General features: G+C 39.4%; 1 protein-coding gene across 1 annotated transcript in view; it reads right to left on the minus strand.

The window, feature by feature from the left end:
• The window catches only part of SLC30A7 (solute carrier family 30 member 7), a 34794-nt gene that overhangs the window by 13956 nt on the left and 5870 nt on the right, over window positions 1-14968 (minus strand). Inside the window, 8 exon segments of the mRNA XM_032217344.1 lie at window positions 781-916; window positions 4721-4771; window positions 8891-9034; window positions 10739-10865; window positions 11709-11728; window positions 11731-11795; window positions 12774-12855; window positions 12858-12886. Of these exon segments, the coding sequence (XP_032073235.1) occupies window positions 781-916; window positions 4721-4771; window positions 8891-9034; window positions 10739-10865; window positions 11709-11728; window positions 11731-11795; window positions 12774-12855; window positions 12858-12886 (654 nt within the window).

Below are 14968 nucleotides of genomic sequence, written 5' to 3' on the forward strand. Positions count from 1 at the left end.
GTGGCCCCTGAGCCCTGGATCAGGGGGAAGAGACAAGGGAGAGTGATCCAGAAGCCAGCAGTGAGTTGTTCCTGGATGCACGCCATCGAAGAGCTACTAGGCGTCAGGAACAATTATGCAATTACAGGAGGTTCTTGCACTCAGCTGTGGTCATTAGGCTCCTCTCCAGACTATAAAAAAGATGCTTGTGACACGCCCTTCTTGAGGAGGCAACGCATTGACTAAAGAGAACATAACTAACTTGGCAGGCTGGATTGCTGCTAAGGTTTGTCTGAATTGCTGCCAAGGATTGTGGACTTGCTGCCAAGGTCCTTATCTGTTTGCTTACTTGGCTTTCAGCCACCAGAGTCTGGTCTTGCTATTAAAGGACATTCTCATTAAGCGTGTCTCAACTTTCGTTACTGGACGGAGGAGGGGGTCAGAACATATGGTGATCAGACAATTAGAGACGAACTACAATGCACTGAATTTGAGGCCATTCTTTTCTTTTAGTAATACAACATATCCTAAATATACATATGTGCACACACACCCTCTCTCCCTCCCTTTCGATAAAAATCTATACTGTAAACAACATATAACTCAGCTATCACTCAGGCACTTGACAAAATTGTCAATACTGATAGGAAAAAATAATACTGATGACTCTTTGAACCAAGCTTCATTACAATAGTAATTAAAGAGAATTTTTATAGCTGGAACAGGTGACAACCAACCAAGTCATATTTGTTACCGTTCTAAATGTTGCAATTCTAAATCTTCACTCTTTGCAATGCTTACCTTACACCAATAAGCAGAGCTATAAGCATCGAGCAGATTGGGTCAGCAATCATCAAACCATAATTCTGCATCAATAATGCAGATATGATTACACCAATACTTCCAAGGGTATCAGCAACAATGTGCAAAAATACACCTGAAAGGAATACATATTGAGTAAAAGGTATAAAAACGTTTTCCAAGATCAATTTTTCAAAGTGACTTTAAATAAAGGGCCAGAGAATAACTACGTACACCATCATTTACTTAAAACACATTAACGACGTTCCTCATAGCTAGCTTGACTATTATGGTCCCTTTTCGGTTGTGTTTTCAGCACAATAACACTCCAAGCCCATATGAGACTACACAACAGAAGCAGGGCCGCATTATGACATTTGTGGTCTCTCCCCATAAAAATATTAATAAATATAAAATTACATATGATTTCTTTATAGTTTATAGAGAGTTGTAAATAAATGATTATTTTGCAAGAATCAAAGGTTGCAAATTAATGATGTGACTTATTAAATTATCTCAGTAGCATTTAATATATTGTATGGCCAAGCTTTTGAGTTGAAATGTGCATACATTTTATTTCTATTTGTACGTATCTGTATTCTATTTGTTGTGTGTATTTTCAAAGCTGAAAGGCAAGGCATGAAAATATATTTTACTTCATAGGGGTTTTTTTTCTTTCTGATTTCCAAAAAATGAGAAATATTGTTATAGGCCCTTGGGACTGTGCATACGCAACAACTTGGTTATGATCAGGTTGTCTGAAAGTTTTCCAAAGTAAAAAGTAGATGGTGGGTCTTTCAATAGTTAACAAAAGGCAGGTTGCTCCTAGGAGACTCCATTAGTAAGGAAAATGATCTCACTCCTCATTATCAGTTGTATAAATAATATAGCATTTTCATCAGTAGGGTAAATAAATTAGTAGATGCATATTCACTAGTCTTTATAGAGACCATTTTTGTCATAGCAACCATTATTAATATTGCTCTCCCTTAATAGAAAGCCATCTGGAGGGCTCTTGGAATAAATATGTTAAAAACGCAACTACTGAAATAACTTCTCAATAAATTTTCTCATATCCCTCTAAAGATCACCTGTTCATTGACTGTCTCATGACTGAAATGATTTTTGAGAACTTGACATTTTTTGGGTAATTATTTTTACAAAATATTTGATCCGGCATACATTTGGTTCAATGGTGGGGTTCAAATAATTTAACAACCGGTTCTCTGCCTTAATGACCAGCTGGGTAAGCATGGCTCGATGGTCATGTGACTGATTGGGTGTGGTCAACTCAAGGTCACTCAGGTCGATGGACGCTTCGTCTTAGCTCTTATAATGTAATAAAGGTTAACCGGAGAGGCAGTTTCTTTATGCAGGGCAATAAAGATTAGGCTAGAAACAACACCAGAATGTTTCCTTCCTGCCTTCCTTACAGGATTAGCCCTGTAAAGTGAAGGAAAAAACAAAAGATTTCTTCCAACAACCGGTTCTCCGAACTTCTTAGAAAGTTAACAACCGGTTCTCATGGGTAGGTGCAGACTGGCTGAATCCCACCACTGATTTGGTTGCAACCAATAATGCAAGCTACAGCGCACATCTCCAAATACAATACCACAAAGAAGGAAAACTTTGGCAAAGCGTTGCTGGATAGTTTTTTTGTTGTTCGAATTAAGAAGTTTTGCCAGTTTTCATAACCCCTTGTGCACTTCAGGGGTTGGATTTTTTTTCCCCTTGTCTCTCCACACATTCTTTTTCCTGACGAATTGCAGTATTTAAGTTTTTATACAGTAGTATATTCACAGATTTGGGGACGTTTCAAAGTCAATGGATTTCCCCCCTCCCAAAAAAACTGTTTAACAGCTATCCAAAAATAAGGAATACAGTCCCTTCTCCCTATTGATAAACTTGAAGGCAAAAATGCTATTCTGTGTGCTGCCTTTTAATCAGAGAAAAATAAAACTACAATAATCAAGTTACCGAAGTCGCTTTATATACATGAGGAAGTCAGAGGTTTGCAAGAATAAAAATATGGTACATGAGTAGAGTATAAGGAGATTTTTTAGCACCCTCTGCAGTCACATAGTGGAAATACAGATTAGAAAGTAGTTCTCTCTCTACACATACACACACACACACACACAGTATACACTTCAAAAATCAAATACTGATGAGGTTTTGTGGGAAGGAGGGTGTGTGGAAAACTGAAGATAGCTATGTGAAAGTGGAACCAACAACTTCAGCAAAGACCAAGAAACTTGGGATAGATCAGAAAACTTCTCCAGGTAAGGTAAGGATGAGATATCACCTATGACAGGATCAACTATCAGAGTAAAGGAGACTTTTAAAGAATGAAATCAGAAAATAGTAGCTATAAGACAGTGGTGGGTTGCTCATCCCGTTCCAACCGGTATGTTGTAACGGGGCTGGCGGCGTCCTCGTGCATGCGCAGTTCACGCATGCGTCTTAGCCTGCGCGATGCTCCAGCTGCTCGCAGAGAATCGCGCAGGCGCTGTATGTGCCATGCGCCTGCGTGGAAGCACAGAAGCCTTCAAGACCGGTAAGGAGCGCGGGCGGGCAGGTGGGCCCTTCGGCGTTCCCGGAAGTTACTTACTTCCGGGTTCACTGACCACCAGTCCGCGCGGACCGCCGCGGACCGGTTAAAACCCACCCCTGCTACAAGATCAAAACTGTTAAGTAATGATATCTGCTTCTAGATAAACTATGTCTAAAAGGTGTTTTAAAGAACCGGCAGATATTGAACGAACTTTTAACTGGCAAGATAGAAATGGTATTGAAAGTAGACTTAAATTGACAGGACAAGAGAATGGCTTCAAGAAGGATGTTTCACTGAATCTACACATAAAATTGCCGAGGCTTTTAACATTCAAAGCAGTGACAAACCAAAAGAATATTTTCTGCTACTCAAGTTTACAAAAGAGGCTTGTAAATATTTGAAGAAATCTGTGTGATGGGACAAAGAATAATAAAAAGAAATCAAATCCCATGACAATATTTGAATGAATTAAAGGTTAAGATTGCTAAAAGTTGGTTTACAAAGTTGGTGTATTTAAATCAAGGTTAAAACAAGACATGTTGTCACCTCTGGCAACCTTTTAAGACCTTCTGCTGACATCAGGACTGGAAAGCTGAACTTTTATGGATTTGTTTAGATTAAGAGATGGAAAATGGAAACAAAGAGGTTGTTTTTTAGTTAAGGTTAGTTTGTATTACATTTCACTATTCTTAATAAAATTATATAGGGTGATAGATCGATAGATCGACAGATTGACAGACCTAAGTAAAAATCACTGGCTTACAATTGTGAATTCAAATTGTAAATTCAAATTGTAATTTGTAAAGTGCTAATTTAAATGCAATACATAAAGTTACAAAAAGAAAGTCACATATCAATATTGATTATAAGCTTAATTATTCCACTGTTTTTTCCCAAATGTTCCAGTTTGTAGTTAAAATATTGTTAACAACAGAAGCTGAAAACAAGCATGAATGTGCTAGAAAATCAGAGGTATGAATCAGAATTAGTATGCTTTGGTTTTTTTTAATAATAAGTTTTTGTTTTGTTTATAACATTTGTTCCAAAATTCCAATTTCAATTGAATAGTGTGTTGTCTGGGTACAAGTCGTTTTAGGAAATAATAGTCAAGATGTTCACAACAGTATTCATTACATTAGTACCAGTGTTGGGATTCAGCCGGTTCGCACCTATTCGGGAGAACCGTTGGTAACTTTCTAAGCAGTTCGGAGAACTGGTTGTTGGAAGAAATCTCATTTCATTTTTCCCCACTTTGCAAGGCTAATCCTGTAAGGAAGGCAGGAAGGAAACATTCTAGTGTTGTTTCTAGCCTAATCTTTATTGACCTGCATACTATACTTTTGTTTCGCATTAGCCTAAATGTAACACAAGGTATCTATATCATACCTTCTAAAATCTGTTTGCTGGATCCTCCAGCCATCTCAATGGGTTGATCATCTGTAAAATGGTACAAAGAAAGAAAGACATTTATCCTTTCAATGTGGCCTTTTGCTCAAGAATCGTATTATACTTCAGTACACCTCCCGATCTTCCTAGCCAAAGAAACCAGTAAGCACTTAAGTTAAAAATGAAAGTAAATTCTCCAAAACCACAAGACATTTCCAAGCATTTTGCACCTTATTTAATATAGGATAAAAAGCAGAGAAAATGAGATGCAATGTAGTCTCAACCATCCTAAGAGGCTTATTGTCTAATAAACGTGTACAGAAACAGGATTTCTAGGTATGAATTCGTCTGGGTAGACTTCCAATTCACATTAAAGAATCAATAAGCTCATTATGATTGTACATGTATACTGCTATTTTTTTCTTTTTTATGTATATTGAAATGGAATTATAAATACCATCAACACAAAAGGGAGTTTGCTCAGAAGCTGAAATACCCAAGTGAATTAGAGGAAGAGTGGGAAGCAGAGGAGAAAAAGATAGGAAGAGAGGGATAGGAGAGAGGGTGAAGATGAGGTTATAAGGAGGAGTGGTAAGGGGAGGGAGGAGGAGGAGAAAGGAAGGGGTAGAGTAGAAAATGATGGAGGGAAGAAAGGAGTAGAAAGGGGGAGGAGAGAGGAGAAGGAGAAAGGAAGGGGAGGTAGAATAGAAAAGATGGAGGGGAGAAAGGAGGTAAAAAGGGGGAGGAGAGAGGGGGAAGAAAGTGTCGGATAAGGTATAAATATGGTTTATGGAGAGCAGAAGAGCCAATAACTTCCCCCCCCCCTTTGGTAGTTTGGTAAGATGAATTGATGTAATTAATTAATAATACAACATGATATTGACTATGTAATAGTATACATGTGATTATATGCTAGAAAATGGAAAACAAAATAAAATAAATTTCTATGAAAAAAAAAAAAGAATCATAACTCAGGTGCGAAGGGCCACATCTTCTTCCGGGAACAAGGGGAGGCTTCTGCTTTAGCCAAATTAATTTCAGAAAATTACGCAGTTGCTTTAATGAGTCACACTCAGCTGTGGTGCTCATGCTTTTGTGCGTTCGAAAGCAACGCTTTGTAATCAAATGAAAAGTATTCTAGAATCACATGTGCCCAATACCCCAAGTATAGTCAAACACTCGTTTAAAAATCAAGAAGCCAAATTACAATCAGGATAGCAATAGCAATAGCAGTTAGACTTATCTACCGCTTCAGGGCTTTCAGCCCTCTCTAAGCGGTTTACAGAGTCAGCATATTGCCCCCCACAGTCTGGGTCCTCATTTCACCCACCTCGGAAGGATGGAAGGCTGAGTCAACCTTGAGCTGGTGAGATTTGAACTGCTGAACTGCTGAACTAGCAGTCAGCTGAAGTGGCCTGCAGTACTGCACCCTAACCACTGCGCCACCTCGGCTCTTAATACTGTGTATTAAGGCAAAATTAATATGACAAGAACATTACATCAACAATTCAGGAAAGATTTATCTGATGATATTACAAAGATTCACAGTGCTCTGAAACTACTCTATTAATATCTCAGTATATCGGAGGTTCCCAATTCAGGTGGTTAGTTTTAACCTGCAAAGCCCCTTATGGCTTTGTCCCAGGTCATCTCCTTCAAACGCCTTCTCTATTCAGTCTTCAAGGAGCCGAGGTGGCGCAGTGGGTTAGAGTGCAGCACTGCAGGCTACTTCAGCTGACTGCAGTTCTGCAGTTCGGCCGTTCAAATCTCACCGGCTCAGGGTTGACTCAGCCTTCCATCCTTCCGATGGGTAAAATGAGGACCCGATTGTTGTTGGGGGCAATATGCTGACTCTGTAAACCGTTTAGAGAGGGCTGAAAGCCCTATGAAGCAGTATATAAGTCTAACTGCTATTGCGATTGCTATTCTCAATTTAACAGGGATAAGGGTTTCCGCACCACATGTGAAATCTGTGGATGGCTTGTCCTCAGATGCTCAATGGATTATATTTTTACTAATTTTTATATATCTTTCAATCAATAGCTGTCGGACTTCAGACACTGGCTTACATTCACGGTTTTGTAAGCATTTTATCAGTTTTCTAAATTATCTCATGGCTATTTGATTCGGCTATAGCAAGCTACCAACAGTTTTCTCTGAGTAAATAAATATTGCCAAGTAATTTTCTTTAAAAACAGAAAGATGTAGAAAGAACCATTAAACCTTCACATAACAAAGGTTCTTTTTTTTTCTTTAGTTATACAGAGGGAAGACGCTCTGCATATGTAAACCTGCCGAACACTGTCTCCTCTCTAATAAATGCATTAAATTTACTTGCCAAAATGTAATAAGCAACAGCACAATTAGCATATTCTTCCTTAAGGGTAGAAGATAGCACTGCTGAATATTATTATTCTCAACACAATCCCATAAAATTTTAGCAAAGTGACAGTACATAAACCTATTGAATAAAGTCATGGAAATTAGATCCCAGGTTTAGACTATTGCAGCGTTCATACTGACCACAAAGCACCTGCTTTTCGTAACAAGAACATGGTTTAAAGCAGAAGAAGAATGACGCTTCTCTCCTCTGCATTTGATTACCTCCCTAAACTAAAATTCCCTGGTTCTTTTTAAAAAATGTGGTTAAAACTATCACGTATCTTAAAGAAACTAAAAACAAGTGTAATTTTAAGTACCACCTTACATATGTTTTTATGTTGAGTTTTACATCGCCCACTGGTCTAGAGAGATGGTCAGTTTCTAAGTATGACAAATAAATACATATGTGTTGTGGCCCAGCAGGATCCGTTGGAGCTGCCACCAGACTCCGACAGCGAGGGGCCCTATGAGTCCGCTCTGGAGGACCCTGGACAGGATTCCGACTCCGCAGAGAGGTTGGTTGGCCACCAGGAGGCGCCTGAGCCTTGGACCAGTGGGGAGGAGACAAGGGAGTGTGATCCGACGTCGTGCATTGGAGCAGTGGGGAGGAGCCAAGGGAGTTGTTCCTGGATGCCCGGCACCGAAGAGCTAATAGGCGTAAGGAACAGTTAAGCAGTTACAGGAGATAATTGCACTCAGCTGGTGGTAATTAGGCTCCTCTCCAGACTATAAAAGGAATGATTGTGCACACGCCCTTTTGCAGGAGTCAACGTATTCACTAAAGTTGGAGAACTTTCGTGGCTATCTTGGCAGGCTGGATTGCTGCCAAGGTTAGTCTGTGCTGGATTGCTGCCAACGTCTTGTCTGTACTGGCTTGCTGCCAAGGTCTGTGTGTAAATAAATCCTTGCAGTATCTTTGTCTCGGCGTGCTTTGGTGTAGGAGGGGGTCCGAACACATATGGCACAGCATCATATAGCCAAATGGCAGCACATGCACATCACAATTTCTGGGAGCAGACATATGATGCATGATGTAGATCAGGGGTGTCAAACTCACGACACATTGACCTCAGATGACATATCACAACTTCCCCCCCCTTCGCTAAAACGGGAGTGGGCGTGACCAGCGTGTGATGCATCCGGTTCGTCGCGATGAATTTGACACCCCTGATATAGACTGAACTTTTTTAGTAACTGAGGTAAGACCAAAGGTTCCCTTACTATTTTCTTTCAAATCATTATTATTACAGAAACAGCAGGAAATTGATTAGCTGGCCAAAGATAAGATTCAACAATTTTCAAATCATCTTTGTTACTGGAAGACTTTAGCCTCTTTTCATTGTACCGATAAGATCGCACAGGATGGGCCTTCTCCGGGTGCCATCAGCTGGACAATGCCGGCTGGCGATGCCTCGGTAGGGCCTTCTCTGTTGCCGCTCGGCCCTATGGAATGAGCTACCCCCAGAGATCCGGGCCCTACCCACTCTCATGGCCTTCCAAAAGCTATTAAGACCTGGCTATTCCGGCAGGCCTGGGGCTATTACCTCTGGATGAGGTCCAGCCCCGCTTAGATTGGGTGCATGTGTGGTTTTTTTAATTTGTCGTGTTTTATCTGTTTTTAATTTCTTTAATTTCTGTTGCTGTAAGCCGCCCGGAGTCCTCCGGAATTGGGTGGCCTATAAATTTAATAAACAGTTAAACAGCTAGACAGTATCTATCTAAGTATCCCGTTTTGAAGACACATAGCATATAAATGTGCAAGCCTGCTGCACATTACCACATACCTACCATGGCAATAATCGTGAGAATGTCCATGCTCGTGCCCATGGGAGTGGTTATGTCCATGTTCATGCTTGGAATCGTGACTGTGGCCATGTCCTCCATGACCGTGGTTGAGACCCCCATTAAACAGTGAATGGCTATGTTCATGTCCTGCAGAAAGAAAATTTATGGATGTTATTTATCACAATACATATCAAGATTCTGGATTCGATTAAGGTTACAAAAAAGTTATACGTTGAGAATCTAGCAGAAAGAGCCAAATTAACATTCTAGTGTCCCTGCAAGTAGATGTTAAAACAGGTAACGTGCTGTACTTAAAGGGATTGCAAAATCTACATTGGAACAATTTAATGGCATTTGTGAATTTTATTTATTTGCACCGTTGCTGTACTATACCAAGCTACAGAGAGAGCCAAGGTGGCGCAGTGGTTAGAGTGCAGTACTGCAGGCCACTTTAGCTGACTGTTAGCTGCAGTTCAGCGGTTCAAATCTCACCGGCTCAAGGTTGACTCAGCCTTCCATCCTTCCGAGGTGGGTAAATGAGGACCCGATGTTGGGGGCATATGCTGACTCTGTAAACCGCTTAGAGAGGACTGAAAGCCCTATGAAGCGGTATATAAGTCTAACTGCTATTGCTATTGCTATTGCTATAGTTCTGGGGAAAAAATGTAATTTTTATGTAATGAATTAATAAACCACAGCAGCTATTTTAGAAGCCCTGATCTTTCTTCCTTGCAGGAAAGGATGTTTTTAAGATGGCATTGAATATTTATATTAAATACATATTAAAATATATTAAAAAAATATCTGCAGACCAGTGCAGTCTCCTGACCACAAAGTGCCCTTGATTAATTGAAATTAATTAATCATTAACACAGCTTGAGTGCAATTACATTGTATCAGTAAGCCATCTTGGTTTTACTTATTATTTTTGAAGCACCAGCTGAACCACATTGTTTTGGACAGATACAATGGTAAACTGTGTTTAATAAGAGTATGGAAAAAGGGGGGGCCATGGCTTTATTCTGAGTTTACCTATAATCCGAAGCACACCATACAGTTCAAATAAAAAAGTCTGTATTTTTATTTCACTCTTTCAACAAAAGTGCATATAGTCAAGGCGATGGTTTTCCTAGTTGCAATGTATGGCTGTGAAAGTTGGACCATAAGAAAGGCTGAGAGCCAAAGAATTGAGGACTTTGAACTATAGTGCTGGAGAAGACTCCAGCAGACCCTTGGACTGCAAGACGATCAAACCAGTCAGTCCTAGAGGCATCAACCCTGACTGCTCTTTAGAAGGCCAGATCCTGAAGGTGAAACTCAAGTACTTTGGCCACCTAATGAGAAGGAAGGACTCACTGGAGAAGAGCCTAATGCTGGGAAAGATTGAGGGCAAAAGAAGGGGACGACAGAGAATGAAGTGGCTGGATGGAGTCACTGAAGCAGTTGGTGTGAGCTTAAATGGACTCCAGAGGATGGTAGAAGATAGGAAGGCCTGGAGGAATGTTGTCCATGGGGTTGCGATGGGTTGGACACGACTTCACAACTAACAACAGTAATGTCTATGTTAATTACTCATTATTGCAAACTATATATTTTTTTACCTTAAGCGCCACAATTCTTCTGCAAAGGATTTTTCATATTTTGTATATTCTAAGACAAATTAGTTGATCAAAGAAAAAGTGCTACTTGTTCAAATGAATCGTAGTGTCAATTTTAAGCTTTTATCCTGTTTTGACTAAATTAAAGAGATGTGACAGTTTGCATGACCTTTACACAACGGACAAAAAACAAGATGCTCTGAAGCTTCTGGCGGACATTCCAACGATTCAAAAAATGGGTAACACTTCCTACCAGAACCATGGGAATGGCCGTGTCCACCATGTTGAAACACAAAGATTCCTATCAGGTTTACAAGGAAGCCAAGTATGGAAACAGGAAGTAGTCTTTCGTGATGCACATCAGGAGGCTCAAGCGCTCTCTGTAACGGAAAAACAAACTGTTTCAGTGAAACTCATACATAGATTTCACGAATGAGGTTTTCTCAACTTTTCATAAACATTAACACAGTCTAATTCGGAATGTTCGTTTGCTAGAACCCAATGGTTCACAGTAAGCATTCACAGTATAATCTCACTTAACATTGTAACTCAAATCACTCCAAGAAACAGGCTGATGGGAGATTTGAGACATGATCACCAAGTGCACAAATAATGTATGGCGTTCAATGAAGAAAAAGTAGGCACGATGGCCATTTAGATGGCTTTTAATTGGTACTAAACATACCAGAGATGAAAAGGTAATAATTCTAGATACTTCTGGCTATATGTAAGGTTCAGAAAACATTAAGGGAAATAGTAAAATGTACATATAGTGTGATCAAAAGGACTATTATTTTACATACATTTTTAAAGTCTTGAAGATTTGAGAATGCCAGATTTTCAACTTTGTTATAGAAAAAATGATGGGATAATATTCCTTGAAGAATTAGGGTTGGTATATAGGATACCAGCTTCTGCACAGTTACTACTAAGTAAATCTCACTGAATTTCATGTCATTGTTTCTGCAAGATATTTTTAAATTGTCAAATCCTGAAGACATTTTGATTCATTTCCTATCCTAAACAACTAGGTAAGACTTATTTATCTATTGATCTTATACTCTGCCACAATCAAGTGATTCTCTTTTACATTATCTGGGCTGCATTTAGCAATAACTTCATCCAAGTGAACATAACTGGATTTAAAAATAAAAACTCACTTGCTGTGCAAAAAATGTCTTCCTTTAACAAGAGGAAAATATTTTAACCATCTTCAAACATACCTCAACCCCTTCAGAGAAATGAAGAAAGCAGTGAAGATCAAAAATAGACCGTTTACAAAACCAGCTAATACTTCTGCTCGAACGTACCTAGGATGAGAAAAAGCACATCATTTCATTCTAGATTAATGCAAATCCACAACTAATTTCATGTCTTGCCACTATTCTGGCTAATAGAGAAGATAAATACTATGTAGCTGTGTTTTATCAGTTATCCAAATAAGTAGAATATAAAGAGGCAAGGAGTGGGCCTTTTATCATTAAAGAGTAGTAAGGTGTCCCCTCCTTAAGTCTTGAAATACAGTACTTCAACTATTTCAGTTCTTCCTCATTCCATTTAATTTACGTTTTATATTACAGAAGGGATTGGCCGAATAAAAACCATGTTAAAAAAAAGTAGACAGGTGGACCAGAGTGGGTTCCTACTGGTTCGGTAGAACCGGTTCGTCAAATCTACCGAACCGGTTAGAAGAGGTTCCACCAGTGGACCTGGAAAGCAGGCCACACCTACAGAAGAGGTTCCAAAAATTTTGAAACCCACCACTGGTCCTTGGATATGATTATTCTACACTATCATGTTCATATTTATAAAACTCAGTGCCTCTGTGAAAGGTAAGGATGACTACTACTGCGTTTGTGGTGCAATCAGAATATTGCGTGTGTTGAAGTTGTTTTAACGCAAACCAAGGATGCCTTTTAAAAACAAGTTTACATCCTATTCTTATGCATGCCAGTGCTGTGTGTGAGGTAATTTAAGGTGGTTCTGACAAGTGTCGTTGGCATCTTCATATCCGGTCACATGGGCGGCAAGCCACTCCCATCCGGTCACATGGGCGGCAAACCACTCCCACAAAGGAGGCCACACCCACAGAGTAGGTTCAAACAATTTTTGAAACCCACCACTGGCCAAATTCCGCAATAAGTATTTATAGACTGATTCCATTAACCATTCTACTACAAATCCCAGACTGTTTTATCAGCATGTTACAATAAAATTACATGTTCTTTTCCAATTATTGTCAAGGGTGACTGTTTCCACAAATAGTTTTTCAGAACTTGACCACTTACCCGTAGGAAAAAGCATCATTAGATCTCCACTTTGAAATGACTGAAGCTGCCAGTCCGGCTAACAGAGCAGTACAATCAAAAACATGTGAAATGAATCCGATATTAAACCTAGACTGGGAATATAAAGATTTTAAAAAATCAGTTAAATACAGAAAAGTTATAGAAAGTAAAATACATTAGAACATTTTTTTAAAAACAATACTAATAGTTTAAAAAAAGTTAGTAATAGTGACAACGCCCCGTTGGACCTGTATTTACTTAAGTTGATATTCACCCAAATCTCTCACAACACATATACAACGCACTAAAAATGTGCAGTCCATTCAAGACCAAGAACCAATTTAATTGAATTTATCAATAAATACAAGTTTAATTTAATTTTAAAAATAATACCAAACAGTCCCATTCCATAGCTTTGTTAACAAGGTCACCAGTGCAAATGATGCCATATCTCACAGTTTCTTGAAAGATGAACATAATTTGTTTGGGCTGGAACTATTATTCACACCAAATATAATACGTACATATCCTTTTGGTAGTTTTTGACTTCATTTCAAAGTGCAGCTTTGATTTTTGACTTCTTACAAAGAACTATGTTATCAAGAGTTACTAACAAATCCTCAAATTTACAGCTGGATTAAAAACGGAATAATACCTTTCATAAAGCCCTTCATGGTATTGGACCTGGGTACTTGAGAGACCGCCTGCTGCCAATCACCTCCACTAGACCTATTAGATCCCACAGATTAGGCCTCCTCCGAATTCCATCCGCCGGCCAATGTTGACTGGCGACTACCCGGAGGAGAGCCTTCTCTGTGGCTGCTCCGACCCTCTGGAACGAACTCCCCGTGGAGATTCGAACCCTCGCCACCCTCCAGGCCTTCCGCAAAGCCGTTAAAACCTGGCTGTTCCGACAGGCCTGGGCTAAAGAGCTGTTGCCCCATCTCGAATGGTATGACTGTTGTGTGTTTTTAAATTATGTATTGTTATGTTTCGTTTTTTATTTTTTGTCTGTACCCCCCCCTTCCCTGATTTGATTTGTTAGCCGCCCTGAGTCCCCTTCGGGGGAAAAGGGCAGCATATAAATATAATAAAATGAAATGAAATTAGGCTCATTACATAAACTTATCTGAGTCAAATGAAATTAATCAGAATCCATTCTGAGACATTGAGAGAATGCATTCTTAGCCAACACAAATCTGCCCCAATATCTTGCATTAGCTTTAGAGTTCTTTCCTTCCTAAATTTCCATCCATGAAGCAAAGAAGGTATCGACTGGAGGAAGGGCTTTCTTTGCGAAGGAAAATTAAATATGGAACACTCTCACCATGAATGCTTCCCCCTTCTTGACCAATTTTTCCAGGTACGTTAAAGTTGATGTAGTTCAACTTTAAACCTTTCAAACACAAGTACCTTCCACCAACAACCCAATCAAGCTAAAATCCATGCCAGAAGCCTGATATAAATACTATAATTACAAAGTAACCTAGTTCAAATGCCCTCCAAAATTTAATAGAAATACACAATTTAAATGTCACCTTTCCCCGTCCATCAATTTACCAATTGTTTAAACTTAATCCAAACCTGTGATTATTTAGGTTGGATGCCCAAGAAAAAAAAGTATTTATTATGAAGATATTACTTCATACAAAGGCTACATCTTCCATTACATTTTGGAATTCAGGATGATAGGTATCATAGCACTGCAAGACAATATGATTTCATGATTTCCCTTGAACTGCTGCTTTTCTCAGTTTGAGGATATGAAACATTAATCAGTGGAACAATTTGTCTGAAGTTGTGAATGTCCCAATAGCAATAGTAATAGCAGTTAGACTTCTATACCGCTTCATAGGGCTTTCAGCCCTCTCTAAGCGGTTTACAGAGTCAGCATATTGCCCCCAACAACAATCCGGGTCCTCATTTTACGCACCTCGGAAGGATGGAAGGCTGAGTCAACCCTGAGCCGGTGAGATTTGAACAGCCGAACTGCAGATAACAGTCAGCTGAAGTAGCCTGCAGTGCTGCATTTAACCACTGCACCACCTCAGCCCAACACTGGAAGTTTTTAAGATGTTGGATAACCATTTGTCTGAAGTGGTTTAGGGTATTCCTATCTAAGCAGGGGTTGGACTCCCAGGTCCTCCAAGGTCCCTTCCAACTCTGATTTATATTATATTAATTATATTATATTA

This window comes from Thamnophis elegans, chromosome 5, assembly GCF_009769535.1.
Source record: "Thamnophis elegans isolate rThaEle1 chromosome 5, rThaEle1.pri, whole genome shotgun sequence".
In the NCBI taxonomy this organism is placed as follows: Eukaryota; Metazoa; Chordata; class Lepidosauria; order Squamata; family Colubridae; genus Thamnophis; species Thamnophis elegans.